Genomic DNA, 18,356 nt, shown 5'->3' with positions numbered 1-18,356 from the left:
GTTTACATGAAATGAGAACGGTCGAATTGGTCTTGGAAGCAATCTTACAAACCGGTTCAGAAAACCACCTTGCGATGAAATTTTGAAGATCGCGTTGCCTCGTTAAAATGGTTTTAGCGTAAGTGAGGACACAACCGTTCTTCGGGAAGCGATCTTCACACCATTTAGAGCCTGCTTCTCCACACACTTTGTGTGGAATGCCTACGCTGTGGTTTCAAGTTTCACGCGAAACATGTCACCCCACTGAGAGTGTTCCCATAGCAACAAGACCGCTTTAAGTGAAGCAATCTTCCAAACTGGTTTCCTGAACCGGTTTCCAGTAAACCATTTTTAGAAAGTATAATGAGAACGGTGTCTAAGATAACAGCATAGATAAGCCCCATGATTTGAATTAATGAGTCAACTACTTATGTCAATTAATTAACATAATCAGTTTATAGCTCACAGGCATGAATTTAGCATCCTATGATAAAATTGCACATTTATTTTTGGACAATTGTGCTGGAGTCATCATAATCAAGGCATGGTTTCAAATAAGACAATGGATTCAAAACCAACTTAATGAATTTGAGCAAGATGTGTGGCTTTAAATTACCATGGATATTTTGAATAGGTCTCTCCTCTCCTTTCCTTTATTGACAATCAATATCAATGTACAGATTTAGGTCTAAATGACCCCTTTATTTACTCAGTAATTATTTCATATGAAGTCCAATAAATTGGGATCGCTTGTACAATTTTTCCAATGAATTAAAGATACTTTTTCTAGGAGGTAATAAAATGGGGAGAAACAAATTACCATTCTACTAATTCCTTGCAAATTACCAACCAAAAGGGATTTACAAAACTTATCGATATTGCGAATTATGAAAAATTAAAACTTCTAATACCCTTTTTACACAGGCTAAAATTTCCTTAACCCCGTACTATAGGTGGGGCTAAATGGCAATTTAGCCCCACCTATAGTACGGGGTTAAGCTTAGCCCACTTTCTTTTTACACAGCATTTTTGCAAAGTGGGCTAACCCCACCTTTAGTACGGGATTATTTGGCCCTGCAAAAAAGCAGGGTTATCCCAGCAATTGCGGTGCTAAGAGCGATAGTACGGGGTTAAGATCGCTAGTGTAAAACGAAAGTGGGCTAAGCTTAACCCCGTACTATATAGTACGGGGTTAAGGAAATTTTAGCGTGTGTAAAAAGGTACGAGTGAAGTACTTGTACTACGAATGATCGACAAAAACCACTAGTCCGGGGTTAGCGAGTTTCGTGTGTGAAAAGCAAGCATTCCTTATCCGGGGTTAGCGATAACAATTTGGCATGTGTGAAAAGGAAAAAAAAATAGTACGGGGTTAAGGATAGTACGGGGTTAGCGATAGTCCGGGGTTAAGAAAATCCTGTGTAAAAAGGGTATAAGTAATTCTGGCTGGCACCAAAACTAAACGTAGATCTATGTAATTGATGTTTAGACTGGGAGATCCATAAATGACCTCATAGGGGTTTACCAGCATGTGTCTATTCTGGCATACATGAGCTGATTAAAATACATGTCTGTGATATGAAGGGCAGGAGAAAATACATAGTCACTTACATGGAACTGTGGAAGATTTCATGCCAAAAATCCTACGTGCCTGTAATTCAATGTATACTAAAATATTTGCTAACCAAGTTCCTCGCATATTTTCCAGGTTCCCCTCATTTTGTTCAATGTTTCAATTTTTACTTCATTAAAATAGTTTTCTGATGGGTTTCAAGATAACAAATTCCTTTGGAATGATGCTGTAATCTAACATCTTCTTTCAGAATAATTTAACATCGTGAACTCAATTAGCTTTATTATTAAGCATTCCAAGTACATGAGCTCAGTATACTAAACCAACACACAAAACTTAGATATTTTTTAATTCACAAGCTTAAATTGTAATAAAACTATGCAACTTTTTAAGAACCTAATACATGGCAAGATGTCTAGTTCTCACACATACTGTACAGTTTATCACAAACAGACTACAGATTGACAAATTGAGCTTTTTTCAACCTAGGTATTATAAGTACAACTCACAGAAGAACATCAGCGAAAGTAACAACAAACATTTACTGTGATGATAGTTAGCCTACCATAGAACTTAGTTGTGAAATACATGTACTAAGTGTTTCATGAAGTGCCTTGTCAGAGGTTGTCACGGTCAATATTACCTTCAGCCAATCAGACACAAAGATTTTAGTAGCTTATAACAATTCTAAGTGGAAATCATGGGCAAAGTGCTTCATGAAACTCGAACAGAAAAAGAATCCTTGAGACTTGAGTTGTCAATTCAAACGTTCATCAACTCTCAATCTCGTTCTAAATGAAAGCAATGCAGTACATGTACTTCTGATTGCTTGTTAAATCTATCCAATATTGTCAATCCATGTTTGTTTGTTTTTTTAATAAGAACTCACTCTGTAGTACACAGACACCATTCTGTGATCCATTTTGTTACTATAAAAACCAAGCAAATTATGTTTTCAAATTATATCAGACACTTTTTCTTCTTACATCAACTATTCCCCCCATAGTACAGTTTTTGTTATCAAATTTAATGAGTTAACTCACAAAGATCGATTGCTTTTAAAGGATAGATAACTGACCTTTGCAGCTACTATTTTCTAAGATTTTTTTCCCAATAATTTCTATTTCTTACTATTATACCTACAATAATTTTTTTTTCTTACTTATTATACCTGCATACTATCTGATGTGTTGATTATAACTTACTTCAATGATAAATCATTCACTCTACAAATTGTAGTCATTTTGGTGAATTAATTTTTTTTACGGGTAATTTGAAAGGATGAATGATTGTTGGTATACCCCGCAGCCCATGATTGCAAACCCCCAACAAAAAGATGACCTAGAAATCACAGAATTCGGAATTCAATTCATTTTAACAAATCTGTTTGACACAATAAACATCAGTAATACAAACTATCAATAAAAAAATCTTGACTTTTTGTCCCTTATTGACTTTTCAGCCCCAAATTGTGAGTTTTCTTTCTGAAAAGTTTAAAAGTTCACTGAGAGGCTATTCTTACTGTCACTCTTCCATCAATTGTTGTTCGAAAATAAGAATAACATTGCATTGTTGGTTCATGGATCAAGGTGAATGGAAAATATGTCATCTATTTCTGTGAAGGGTGGCGGCTGTTTTGTGTTTTTCACCTTGTTAGTTCAGAAATGCATAAGTGATCTTTTCATAATACCAAATAGCTGCTTTAACATTAGCAAATATTTCCAATTAACATCCCATTCTTATTTTTTTTTTGGGGGGGGGTTGAAATGTAGGACAAATCTGTAAAGCTATTAGGGATTGAAATCGTTTTCATTAAAAATAAAATGAAAACATCTATATATTTAATACATGGATGTCTTCTCTTTCAGTCTCCCTCACAGGCTCACAAGAAATAGGAGAAATGAACTAGTAATTTTGAAGTGTGCTCCATGCAAGAGTTGAATTTGAATGAGAAACAATTTTAGTAACCGTTAAAAAAATCAGGATTTAAGCCTTAGGGCTACTTCTAGATATGGTTATCTGTCTAAACTTATTTTTAATAGCGTACATGTAGCTTAGTCCTTCACATTATTAACTATATTTTGCTTTTCATATCTATGGAAACGACAGCATATATCTAATTATGTTTGATAGAATTTCATAGCTCAAACTGATAATAATAAAATGGACAGATGTTATGCAACCAGTACCTATCATAAAAAGATGCTCATAGAGCAGTGAAGAAAAAGAAAAAAAATGGAAACCCATAAAAGAACGGAGAGCAAAATGCTGAAAATTTAATCAAAATCGGATAACAAATAACAAAGTTATTGAATTTTAAAGATTTGCATTATTCCGAAGAAACAGTTCTAGGCATGTCTTTATGAATATTCATTAGGTGGGCTGATGATGTCATATCCCCACTTGTTCTTTTGTATTTTATTACATGAAATTAGATTTATTCAAAATTTTACTACCAAGAACTAAAACAATTGGATTGACAACTGATTAAGTGCATTAGTTATTTATTGCCGCAACTTATTTCATCATAATGGAGACACATCATTTACAAATGTATGTAAAAATGAAACATTTATTATTTCATGTAATAACATAAATGGAAAGTGGGGATATGACATCATCAGATCAGCCCACCTGATGAATATTCATGATGATGTGCATATAACTGTTTTCACAAAATATTGCTAAACTTTAAAATTCAATAATTTGTTTATTTGTTATCTAATGTTGATGAACTTTTCAGCATTTTTCTCTGTGCATTTCACTCTATTTATTTAGATATAAATATTTTCAGCCTGGACCATCCCTTATCCTTAAAGGGCCTAATTATTGAAGATTAAAATGAGAGCACATCATAAATGCATGCAGATAGGCATCTCTAGTTATAACTGCAGTAAGCATTCAGCGTATCTTCATCTTGACCATATAACACCCATTGAGACAGAACCTCCCTCTGCTTTTAATAATGAATTAACATCTCTATCATAAGCCAGAAATCAATAAGAGCTTGCATGGTAAGAAGTACTGATGACATAAATAGTAAGGTGTTGGAGACAATACTTGGTATTGTTCCATCCGCTCATCAGGTTTTTATGGACCACTAGAGACCTACTCACCCAGCTGCTACCCAGTCAATGAATACAAAAGAACACACCAGACAAGCTAGGGTCTGAAAGCTGGGTCTCCTTACACATGATGTTCAAGAAATAAGATGAAAATATTACAGGACCCTAGCTTCTCTTCTTGTTCTGCGCTACATCAATGCAAGTTGGTGTCAAATATTCCAATATATTCCAAAGGCAGTCCTGAAGATGATCAGTTCCAGTTGCTTCTGAAGTTCTGGTGGAGGAACCTTCTATATAAGTAGTCTCTGTGATGAAGAGTGGACTCTGAATGGGAAAAGATTTGGTCACCTACAAGGCCTGCATGCATCCCTCAACTGATGGCTTGCTTATCGGCTGGCCCGGATGAGCTGGCAATGTGGCATGAATTAATAATAAACCAATGCCGTGTTTTACAAACGTTCAAGACCCCACGCCTTCACTGTAATAAGTTCTCTCCTGTTATCATACACGTGTACTCTTTTCACAGAGACTACATGTACATGTACGCTAGGAATAAGGATGGGAAATAGAGAGGCATGGAGGTGTCTTTTCAAAGAGAAATGTTATCACTTGCTCTAAGTTGTTGTCATACAAATTGGGGCAGTCTAACCTCCTTCAGCCATCAAAGCTAAACGTTGTGTTGATTTTTTCCTTTGTGAATAAAAGTGCTTGAATGAAGAGAACGGAAAGGGGGGATTTACATTTGGGGTTCGATATGTTTACGGTGATGCTAATATTCACCCGGCATGGAGAGATAGAGGAGAAAGAGAGTCTAGAGAGAATGGAGTAGAGGCATAATTACAAGAGAAAACAAATCATAGAGACAACGGTCATACTGAGAGTAGTTTAGGGAACAAATGGCAAGAAAAAAGAAAATATCAACATGTTAAAAGTAAAATACATGAATAAAGAAAAAAAAAGAGAAAAATTACAACTGCAAAATGAAATGAATTGTAAATCACATCAAATTAAGGTTTAAAGAGATTTGTTTCTTTCTTAAATTATACAATAGAAGTGAGAACAAATAAAAGACTAATAGCCCTTTCAAAAACCCATCCTCCAATTATCCGCCTATGAGTAATGCGGATAATTCAATAAAAATTGCATTCACAAACTCCGAAAATAATCCGCACTATTTTTTACGAGCGCCCGACCTGAAAAAGGCGGATAATTGTCATGGCAACTTCACACGCCCCCTACGATGGGGTTGTGTTAGAAAAGGGTGACCTTTTGTGACCGCACCATGGCAATTATCCGCATTACTTTGGAAATGCGTTCACAAAGCCAAAATCTGGTCCCGATGCTGCTATTATGCAGATAATTGCAGCATCGAAATAATGCGGATAACTCTGGTCCCGCTCCGATTTTACAACCAAATTATGCGGATATTATCCGCATAATTGATTTTTTTTTGTAAAGAATATATTATAATCATAAAATATTATAGTCATAGCCAATATTCCAATATTCAAGCTAAAAATGGTTATGACTTCAAAATGTAAAAAGTGAAAGTTGAATTTCTAAAAAATTCCAGCCTTCCAGAGAGGAGCCTGTCTTGAGAAAATAATTTTCTCCAAAATTTATCAAAATTTTTTCTTGCCATTTTTTCAGACCTGGATCTTCCATCACCTGTAACACAAACAAAGAGTGGAAAGCAAATTGGTGGATAGGAACGTAAATAAATGAACACACCGAAGAATATAGATTGAAAGCAATCTATCTGAATTTGATGAACTTGGGACAGAGAATCTATTCTAGGAGCTTGGAGGATTTTAGGAGCCGGTGAAATCGAGAAGAATGGCATGGATTAAAACATTCCGAGACAACCTGAGAGGGAAACTCTGAGAGACAATTACATGACAATCATCAATTTCAATTCCCCTTCCGATTTAAGAGCTGAAATTTGAAAGGGGAAAATAATGAGGAAATTCATGCTGGTTCTACTCCTGCTGTGGCAGCTCCTAAATTGAAACATAAAGCCCTGTTTACTTCTGCTTGGTGTCTTAGCAGAAGAGAAAAAGGGGCAAAGCTGTAAGAGAAATTTCTGTAAAATACAACTTTATAATTCGAACATAAAAACTTGAGTATCCTTGGGAAATGTAAAGCCTCATAAGAAATATTTTTAAGTCTAGCAGAGAGTCTGATTGACAATCATCAAACTCAATGACAGAAATTATATTTTTATATTTCATATCATGCCATATATTACTACCTGAACGAGGCATTTTGAAGACAAGATATTAACAACATGTATTTTGTTTAACTCAACAACAAGTCCCAATGGCTCAACCAAGGCTCGGCTATATATGACAAATGAGTAGGGACCATAATATTTATACCCGCTCCTCTGTCAATTTTGTCATTTTGCCATGGCACCTCTTTACAAAATTACTGGTCCATAATATGATCCCAGCTGATAAAACTCACATTTTCAAATATGTAGGGATTGAGCAAAAACAATTGCTTATCCAGCCCAGGGTTATATTGCTCTACAATATGTAAATAAATGAGTGAATAAATAAATAACTTGAAATCTGACAGACCAATACTATAGGCAACAGGCATTTAAGTTGCCACAAATTATATCTTGTATTAGACATATAACTGTAGAAATGATCTCTCGTACGAATATTAGCACAATATTTTGATTAAAAACAAGAATAAAAAACATTGTCATTGAAAACATTAAAGTTGTATACTTGCCTCTGTCTTCAATGCTGCTGATGAGCTTAATCTTTCACATTCATTAGAATTCTGATCCTTTAGGATTTCCCTTTCACCATGCAAGTTATTCCTAGAATTCACATTCAAATGGCTTGCCCCAAACTGATCTTCTTTTTTTACACTAGAAAATTCTTCAGAAGAGATATTTTCTTCAATGATCTGTTCTGGATGGAAATGTTTATGGCTCGAGATATATCCCCTGGAATAATTTTCATGAATGATTTCATCAGGCTGGAAATGTTCTTCCTCCAGCCTTTGCTGTTTCTGTACCACCTCAGGTTTCAATGTGGAATGTGATGTATTAACATCTGAGAAGGCAACTTGGGTTTTTGGTCTTGGCAAGGCATCTTGGGTAGTTGAATCGACATTGGGGAGCTGGTTAAATTTCTTTGAAGCGTAATTGACTCTTCGATCACTGGCATTAGGAGGTAAGTTGTGAGAGTAGTTATGGACAGGGAAATTCTCAAGGCTGATAGTACTGCAGGCACTGCTGAGTCCAGAATCTTCTCTCTTTTTGTACACCTTGTGCAGGTTTAAGCGTTGCTGCACGGGGTTCACTTCCATTTTCCCCTGCGGAGTAGAAGCAGAAGACACACCATAATCTTGCGCACCTCGGGGAGGAAGTTGGTTGCATTCAATGAATGCCTCTGAACGTTCCCTAACATTCTTCTTAGGTCTGGGCTTTGTTTTAGGTGGCAGTACAGGCCTTTCATGTTTCTGTTCATCACTTGCCAACCTTCTCCTGGGAACATCTCCATTACCTCGACCACTTGGTGTTGCTGCTGTAACCTGCTGCTTTGGCAGAGGATCATTTGTGGTAAGTATCTCCCAGCGATGTCTAAGCTGTCCTACCTTGTTCGAATCTGGGGTCTTCCTTAATGTATCACCTTTCATCTTTTGGTTATTTCTTGCTGCTGGGTGCAGTGAAGGATGCCTTCCCTCTCTCAAAGCCTGCTCTGTTGCACCAGTGCTTTGCTCAAGAGCAATTGGGTCGCTAAATGGAAATGCCTTTGCTCCATACACCACATCCAATCCAGAATTACCTGTAGTTGATTGTGAAAGCCTTCCATACACTTCCTTAGATCGGCTAAATTCCTTCCTTCGCTGATTTCCATTAGATGTTGCGGTGAGCTCTTGCAGTTTCTTTCTCAGGTTTGCACTGTCCGATGGATTGTAATCGTTGTTCCAGTGCATACTACTTGATTGCGGCTCTTGCTGCATTGGCCCTGTACTAAGTCTTATCTCTGATCTATATCTCTCCTCTGGTTCTTTTACAACCATTGAGGGATGGTTGTATCGCGTCTTACAAATCCCACCGCTGCCACCAATGACAGGTGTTTCTCTGTTTGAAGGTGACCCATCACCCTTTGAGAATCTCCCATGTGCATCATTCAAACAGAGAGAGTCTTTACCCTCCTGTCCATTGCTTTCCTGCATCACCTGCCGCAGACGAACCTGCTTCTCCTCTCCTGAGGAGCTCACCACGCAAAAGAAAGACATGGTGAGGGTTCACCTTCACCCCCTTTTTATCCTTCCCTGGAGGCTATCCAACTTCTCAGTGAACTCTGCAGCTACAGCTTAACCTTTCTATTACTGCATCACATATCATTTCTATGGAGATGGGTGAACATTTTCACATTCGATACTGAAAGAGTTAAGTAGAAAAATCCTCTATGGAGATCCAATGGAATGTTTGGTGTCAAGATAAGCTTGTAAATATTTGTGTTTTAGAGTTTATGATCACGTCATTAGGCACTAATGATGTCTGTTTTGCACACTCCAGGTACATGTACACTGATCATCTGTTGCTTTATACATAATGCTGAGAGCATCTGAATCACTAGTCTCTCTCTCCAATAGCGTCTGCCCTCTTTTCAACCTGTATAATATAGTTGTAACGTTTCTCATCAAAAAAAAAATCAGATTTTCATAGCAAGTGCCTTATTCAGTTACTCACAGATATCTGATACAATTGACTGTATGAAGTCATCGGGTGTAAACATGCAATAGCATATTAACTTCTACTTCATATCCTCGGCAAACAGAGACAAATTTCTTGCAAATCTTGAACAATTGCTGAAACTATCTTCATCCACATGCTTTCTAATATGCTGTTTCCACATCAATACAAAAATAAATAACTAATATCAGAATCAACAAGTCTCCAAAGACAAAGGCCCTAATAACCTAAACAATAGTCCTCAACATATCTTTCCTAAAATTCAGCATTAAATAATAGAAGACAGAAAAAAATTCAGCCCATCTTTGCAAAAAGATAACGATAAACAAACGTATACTGCGCTGCCAAGAAATGGTAATTGACCAGTTTTACATCAGCATGACGCATGAGAAGTGATTACATCTCTGTGATAGTTGCAAATAATATTCCTCCAAATGAGAATCTTCAATGGCTGGAAATAATCATCAGAAATCCATCGATGCATCTCCTGAATAAAAATTCACTTTTCTCCAGCATGGAATAATGCAGTGTAAGAAGGTAGAGACAAAAGGACTAGCATGGTAGAAACAATATCTTCTGAACTAGAGAGCACAGTTAACAACACACTAATCTACAACCCTTAATCCTGTTTCCAAAACAGATTACGAGCAAACGAGAAAATAAGATTATATCAAGAAAAATCGAAGACTGAATTTTCTACCCATGCCTTAATGCCCACTTAAGAGAAATAGAGTTTGTGAGAGCAATGTGAACAAATAGAATTTCTTGCTTTACCTCTTCATGTGCAGAAAGAAAAAAAGAGAAACAACATGTTTCCTTTCTAAGCATATTTGAAAATACGTTTGATCTGATCATATATGATTTTTTTTTCAAACAAGGAAATGCATATAGGTCTACACATTTTGCATATAACATTTCAAATGAAAACAAGGAAGTCATTTTTTTCATCCAAGAGGTAATAAACATTGAAGCAAGCTGTTATGATCATAGAAACATATTTCCTTGATTCTCTGTAGGCCTATGATGTAGTCAGAAGAAAAATTCGATTATTAATTGAACTTTTTTAAACCTTCAATCTGATTCCAAAATCAATCCTCCTCATAAAACTCATTAACATGTTACTTGTAATGTACAACAATTCCAAACAATTATTTTCAATAAGTATGAAGTCATGATTGCTGTGGGTGGGTGGATTATAATTGAATTATTCATCTTACCTATAGAAAGGTTTTGGTTGCTAGTTTTACTTACGATTTATTTTGTCATGTTTAATTTGTAATTATCTACATTCAATAGCAGCATGGTGGGGAACAAACTTCTGTAAAATTTGCTTTGTTTTCATTCATTCAGAATGATGTGAACTTTTTAAGCAAATCATTAAAGAATGAAATACGATATATAATTCATAAATATTTGGAATTCACGATTATTTGGATTTCAAACTAATCAAAAGCAGCTTCCTCAATGATAAAACTTTCTTCTCAGTTTAATAAACAACCTGAAGAGAAGAAAACTGCAGAATCTCACACCTGATAACATGCTGTGCAGCTCGGGGTCATTGGCAGTGGAGTATCATTAGCCTGAAATACGAGATAAATCAGCCATTATATCACTCACACTTCATGACAGAAAATGGCGATAACGGATTATTTCAGAGTTAAGTTCCAGAAGATCTAAAACCAAGGAAATATCACACAAAAAACAACAGGAAAGTCTCTGCAAGTAAAGCTAATTACACCACAAAGATGGAATTACACCCTCTTCCATATATCATACTAATACATTTTTTCAAAAAAGGTTGATAATTTTATTACTTCAAAATAAGGAAACACTAACACAAGTCACAAGAAGAAGAAAAAAAATGTAATACCAAAGGATGTCAATATGAGGGAAATACATATTATTCACAAGCCTGAATCCTTATCTAGTCATTGCATTCCATATTCTTCCTGGATGATATGATAATACCCCAAAGCAACAGCATATGCCAATGACCTGCATGAAATTTCAAGATAAAGATTTTGAAAGTAAAGTGTGGGTAGGATTTTACAATGACACTTTCCTAATAATACACTGAAACCTCACAGCACCGGTCTGAGAGAAAAACCATACAAATCTAACCAGATTCAGGAATTTACTTTTTTTTAATATCATGTATTTGATTTACCTAATATGCTAGTTCGTGCAGAACTTCAGAAATTACTAATAAACTCTTCAAAAGTTACTCATACGATGCAAGACTTTAATCAAGTAAAGCCAACTTGCGTTCATTGCATTGGCAAACTTAAACTACATCTTAGTTGTTCTTGTTTATAACTTTTTAATGCAAGTCTGCCTCCTCCACTCCCTCAAGTTTAATAGGCAATATTTGTCAGTATGTTTTTCTTAGAGAATTACTGTTGCATATATATATAACAATGACTGATGTAACGGTCTAGCAAAAACATCTCCAGGGCTCACTTGCACTCAAAAACAACACAGACCTCGTTAAAAATTCATGAATATAAGGTTTCATTACTGAAATAACCCTAAAAATATGGAATTTATAACCAGGTAGATCAGATCCATAAGGGCGTGTATATAATCAATTACATTATCTCTAGATAATTAAATATTAAAACTCAATCCACAGCAATCTCAGACTCAAAAGCAAATTGTACCATGGAACATCGGCTGAGACACAAGAAGTACACCATAAACATAATTTGAAGAATCTAATCCTTGGAAAACATGCACGGCATGCTGAAGTTGAAAAATAGATCCAATCACAAATATGTACTTGCATGATCCAATAATGATGATTACATTGTCTGCCTCCGGCTAATCTGCTCATGCAAAGACATGAAAAATCATTTGCAGAAGAATATACCTGATCCCTCATTAACTCCCAATCAAGAGTATTCACAGAATAATGCACATCTATGATGAATGTTGTCCACCCAAATCATGATCCAGCTTGTATATTCATATATTATATTCCTACACCCCAACTGTTAGTCGCTGATTCTACACACACCGTCATCTCCACCACCAAGGGGCTAAGTAAGAAATGGTCAAACTTTATTCACATCCTTGCAGATAAATCAATTTCACAAACAAAGGTCCAGTCAGTTTTAGCCTTTCATCTTCTGCGATTGATTTCTGGTTGTATGGATTTCTCTATACAGGCAGGCATACACACGTGTTGCGTCCCTGACTATACAGTGTATGATGGTAGAAACACAATACAATCCTCCTCTTCTTGTTTCCCTTCGGATGAAAACATCACTTTCATATCCTTGCTAGTTTTTACACAAAGACTCTTTGAGCAATGATTTGACCTGAATGGATGGACATCCGACATAAAGGACACTCAATCATCAACCACACTGCACAACATTACATTACAGGTAAATATATTTTGCTCTTTCCTATCTTCCAGTTAAAGATTACTTTCAATATAATGGAAAATAACGAAGAGAATGGAATCATGGCTGGAAATCTGAGTTAAGAAAGCTTTGTGACAAGACTAGCTCAGTATCTGACGAAGCTGTAAAACCAGGCTTATCAACAGAAAGTGACTGGTATGGAATTTATCTTGATACATAATTCTGCTGAAATATGCATCACTCAGAGGGGATTTCGGAGAGAAAGTTAATAATAATGTGGGCGATAAGGCATACCTGGAATATTTCATCATGAAATATGCAAGTGCCTACAGTCTGGTTCTCATGCTTTGCACTAGAAGAAGCAATGAGTTATTGGGACAAGTTTCCCATTTAATGGTATTGTATATGAAAGAGAAAACCCTAAATATTTAAAGTTTGAGCAATTGACCGATAACTAATACCCCTTTCATACTGCCCTCTTCATTTTTCACCGGCGAACTTCTCCGCCTCGCATTCCTCACTTTCCCGGCGAAGAAAAAAATGTACCCTTTCGCACTGACATTTCTTTCCTGGCGAAAGTCAACGGGCGATTGCAGAACAAACGAAAGAAAATTGTAAACATTACTTCTTACCTATTACGTACAAAAAGGTATCAAAAAAATAATTACAACATATTTTGGAAGTATTACAATAAAAACAAACAATATCACCTTGTTTTTATATTTTAGCGCATTTTATACATGTAAAAAGTGCTTTTTAATAAATATTGTTAGAAAAAAAATTATGTTCGAGGGTATCTACTTGGCCATAGCATTCAGCTGAGCTTGCAACTATCGCGCGCGGAATCTCGGTACAGGGGACTTCGGGAGAGAAAAAATTTACCTCTGACGTCATTAAAGAGGAGAAGTTCTCCGGTTTGCTTTCATACTGGCCTTTTCACCGGCGAACTTCGCCGGTGAAGTTCTCCACCTCTAGAGGTGGAGAAGCTCGTCGACGAACTTCACCGGTGAAGTTCTCTTGTGTACCTTTCATACTGGAAACTTTCCCCTTCGCTGGCGAACTTCGCCGGTGAAAAGCGCAATATGAAAGGGGTTTAACCCTGCAAAAGGGGGGGGCATCATTTAGGAGAAAGATGGAGAGAGAAATAGCAAGATCATAAACACATAAAAGTTGACATTAGCTAAAATTTCAGTTTTGATGGCCTCTATAAAAAAAAATCTGTAGGAAGCTTCTGTGCAGCCTGATGATAGCAAGAAACCCCTGGTGAAATAAAAATACATATTATTTTAGGACCTTATTGTTCTTATTGTTGGCAAGTACTGCTTCCTCAAGGATGTGTGATGTGAACTTCAAGAGAAAGCAAAGATTTGTACTCTTTCCCTCCTTCTTATACCAGGCTTCTGTGTATGGGCCTACACCCTTCTTTCTTTGAAATTTTAGAGGAAATACACTGTTGATAATTCATTATATCAGTATAAAGGCATGCATTAAAAAGTGATATCAGAATGTGAATATGTTTGTTCTTTGAAAAGGGGGTGGGGGCATTATTTAAAAAGAACAGTACCGACGCGGAGGCGCGGTAGCTCAGTCAGTAGAGCGGGGGATTCGTATTCCTGTGACCCGGGTTCGATTCCCACTTGGTGCGCTAATGCCCTTTGGTAAGGCATAAATCCTCAGTACCAGGTCCTTCGGAGAGGACCTTAAGCCGTCGGTCCTCTGGTTGCTTGCTTAAAAGCATTCATGCTTTCTTAGCAATCAGGTAAAAAATCACCACCACCACCACCAAATATGGTGTAATATCAATCAGTTCTTTTCTCTTTCCATATTCTTCATAACCATATGTACTTGTCAATGAATGCATCTCTACAACCCATAGGAGGCAATATGGTAGTCAGTCCCTATTATTACAAATAAAAAACATCTCATTCTGCAAAGTCACAATATCCAAAATGGACATTAATTATTCTTGTGATCACCTGGGTAAGAAACTCAAAATGTATTCCAAAATCCTGCTTAAAAAATCTGAGCAATCCAGTGATTATCATTTGTAAAATTACCATGGTAACTGCCTCTTCACACCTGGCATATTCTCATAGGATTTGTTACCATGGTAAAAAGCTCTTTAAGTCCCAATCAAATATCGCCGACCTCCTGTATATGTGAGATTGATCTACTTTAGAAAAGTAAAATGCCTATTCTGTTTTACCAAAATACTCTTTTCTTCATGTTATAGGTGGGTACTTGTTGTGACACAGAATAATATGAATCACATCATGTAAGTGCTTAAAAATGAATCCAAGAATTTATTATGGCAATCATTTTTTATTTCCAGCCCATGCATCTGTATGATTTCCATCGATACTGATATCCATGTAAATTCCCACCAAGCTGTTTCATTATCATTTTATAAAGACTGATTTTATTGCAAAAAAAAAACAGTGCAGTGTTAAAGTGAGTTTTTTTTAATATCAAATGAACTTCAAACAAATTAATCATATTTTTTAGATTGATTCGCATAAAGCTGAATTAATGTAATCGCATGAAGAACTTTTTCCATGAAAAGTCTGTAAATGCCAGGTAAATTCCAGAACGTGCAATCAATGTCAGGTTTTGTTGTGCACCTTTTTGCACTGCAATGCAGTACATACTAGTTGCAAAGCTTGAATGTCATGTGACACGTTTTGACCAACCACAATGCTTAGAAATAATCCCCGTTTCATGACATTCATTAATCGCAACCACACCCGAATCGATATAAGTATCTACCTTATTTGAGTTAACACGCTAAGCCATTACTATGAGAATTATATCCCTCTTGTAATCAATCCTGCGCATATTCATTGGTGATGGATTTTAACCATCCATTTAAGAAAGAAGAGTCAAAGGATGAAACACCCTCATCTTCTATTTTAGGATGAGATGATAATGATGGTATTACCCTCAATTATAAAACTGGAGATTTCTCAGGAGTTACACCCTTGATTTTCCCTTTTGGCAATCAGAGAATTACAAGACTTACGCATTAAAGGTAAAAGAAAGTAGTTGCAGCAAACAATTATTTCATGAGAAAATCTATAAAATCAAGGATAAATGCCACCATATTATCATATATCTAGTTCTGGTAGATTGAAATAAACTAATCTTTGTGACATCATGAAATCTTAGCTGAAAACCGATAATTCTGATGATCACTTACATAAAAAGGCATATGTGGGACAGTGTATTAAAGTTTGGAAAAATATCCTTCATTTTATGAAATTCTGTGATTATTTTACTCATTTTTCAGCAATTACACATCTCCAGAGTCATTTGGCACATATTTTTTATGTATACATGCAAACACTTGGGTGGTTATTTTTATTGGATTCTGTTCAAACTCATTTTGATATCGTTACCACAGCTGGTATTTACCTTTACAAAAAATCTGAAAAACATCCTTACCTTTTTCATTAGTAGAAATGTCATGAAAGCTTGTAGAAATATGTGAGGTCACTTATCATATTATGTAGGAGGATATATGATGTGTAAATTTGGCTAGATGGTCATCACAACACTTTACTTAATTTACTTTTAACATCAGGAATAACAAGAATTTCCTACAAAATGTACCTTTGGAAGTGTTCTGAACCATGCTTCGAACACAACTATGCAGAGCAATGGTGGAGCGTTTAAGACTATATCGAAGCATATGTACTAATTTTGAATAATCAATGCCCAAACAAAATAATGTGTATTTTTCATTTCATAATATAAATGCAGTTCCTTATTATGACCATCACAGGTCGAAAGTAGAAAGGTGTGTTCGTCAAAATTAATGCCAAGTCATGTATATGCACATGACCAATTACTTGATTAGGATATACTTTTGACATCTTATTAAACTTGCTCGTCAAGGAGGTGATCTACACAACACTTAACTAAGGGAGCATTTATGATTGATGTTGCATTTACACTTCCCTACATCTATCTTTTTGGAGGAATTCCATTAAAGACCACTTTTCCAGTCTTCCAATAGCATAGTCTTTCTACACAGGGATCACTGCATGCATATCCTTGTAAAATATATCACTATCATTGCTGAAAGAGACATCACCCAATCACAAATTCAAGCGATTTAAAGTAAACTGTTCCTTCAAATGATAAAATATTTCTTTCAAGCACTTACTGAAATATATCATCAATTATTTTCCAAGTGCAAACACTCTCAAAAAGGAAGAAATTTCCAATTCCACAGAAAAATCTTGAAGCTCAAATGATTTCCAAAAATCAAGGCCAATATTTCCCAGAAAGATCACAACAATCCGTAATCATCTTCAACTTCCGCCAATCTGTTCTACCATAGAGCGCTTCAGTCACAACTCCACATGCATGGGTGTATGGCAACATCAGGATTGATTTCCAACATGTCATTACCAGGTAATATTTCATACACAAAATTGATAATTCTCATTAAAAAATTTAAGATGCCACTCTTATTCTTGCATCTAATTGACTGTAAGCAATGCTATCATGAAAATTGCAAATGACCTTCATTTATGAAACTCTGCCCAAGAGGAATGGCTCAGACATACAGATAATCATCTGGAGGTCAAAAATTTACACCTATTTGTTGACAAACATGTGCCATCTGGTATTCAAAACATCCATCAGAAATATATAAAGCCATTGGTCCCCTGGTTTAATGCACATCCTTCCTTAGCAGTCCAGTAGCATTTTCGGAGTTCAAACAAACCTTGCAAATGAAGCATGCATTTAATGTACAATTACAACATTAAACTGCTGCAGGTGAAAAACAAATTTGGCGGGCGATCAATGCATTGCGCTTGTTTGCAAACAGTCTAATTCAAAGGCCATCATCAAAGAAGAAAAATAATCAATGAGTCACTAGTTGCTACTCTTTGTTTGATAGGGGCTAATCTTAGGCCCTTAACCTTGAAGTAGGCCCATACAATGTAACCACTCAAGTTGTATACTATGTCTGACCTATGTACTCAAACAAAACAAAACATCAATAAAATTATACATGACACATACCTGCCAACCTTTGATAATAAAAAATCAGTATCACAGTTCCGAGGGCGCCGAGCGGGTGTCCGGCCCGCTCCAACAGTAAAGACTCTTTGCATTTACAGCATGTAAAAGTAGCATTTCCCTACACTTTTTAAAGCAAATTTACCCTCATTACCACACCAGAGGATGACCTACATGTAGAGTCTACCTTTATTTATCAATAAAAAATATAAAAAAAGGTCTTTAAAATATCACTTCTGTGACAAAAAACACCCAGTTTCATTCAGGTGTGATTTGTTTTCATTTAAATCTATATAGACTTAGGGATAATTTTTCTTGTTCATCAGAGCTCTCTAAAAACTTTGATTTTGAGCATTTTTTTGTGAGGCCCTCTATTGCTGGAAAGTGAGATTGATGCAGATCTTCATCTCCATAGATTCTCTTTTTAATTAGACAAAAAATAATTTCAAGATTTCAATTGAGTTTTGGGCCAAGGCATATTTTTTATGATGAATTTAGATTTAAGTTATCCCTACTGTATTAAAAACTGACAAGCCAAAAAATCAAACATTTATTATCCAGCCTATCTATCATTTCATGCATCAAGAGAAAATAAGCCAAACATTGACATTGTCTTATTC

General features: G+C 35.8%; 1 protein-coding gene across 5 annotated transcripts in view; it reads right to left on the bottom strand.

Moving 5' to 3' along the window:
• The window catches only part of LOC129282042 (myosin heavy chain, non-muscle-like), a 39,054-nt gene extending 21,555 nt beyond the window's left edge, over nucleotides 1-17,499 (bottom strand). The window contains exons 1-2 of one of the 5 annotated variants that reach the window (XM_064114777.1): nucleotides 17,233-17,499; nucleotides 7,357-9,256 (exon numbers count right to left, since the gene is read on the bottom strand). In XM_064114777.1, coding sequence (XP_063970847.1) covers nucleotides 7,357-8,877 — 1,521 coding nt within the window. In that variant the 5' untranslated portion in view covers nucleotides 8,878-9,256; nucleotides 17,233-17,499. Of the gene's footprint in view, nucleotides 1-7,356; nucleotides 9,257-12,120; nucleotides 12,418-17,232 lie in introns of those variants that run through there. The other 4 variants (XM_064114794.1, XM_064114769.1, XM_064114802.1 and 1 more) reach the window with 4 other exon arrangements.
• Nucleotides 17,500-18,356: the final 857 nt, after the last annotated feature.

Source organism: Lytechinus pictus, chromosome 2 (assembly GCF_037042905.1).
Source record: "Lytechinus pictus isolate F3 Inbred chromosome 2, Lp3.0, whole genome shotgun sequence".
Lineage (NCBI taxonomy): Eukaryota > Metazoa > Echinodermata > Echinoidea > Temnopleuroida > Toxopneustidae > Lytechinus > Lytechinus pictus.
The sequence above is the reverse complement of the archived record's forward strand: the minus strand, read 5'-3'. Positions and strand labels throughout refer to the sequence as shown.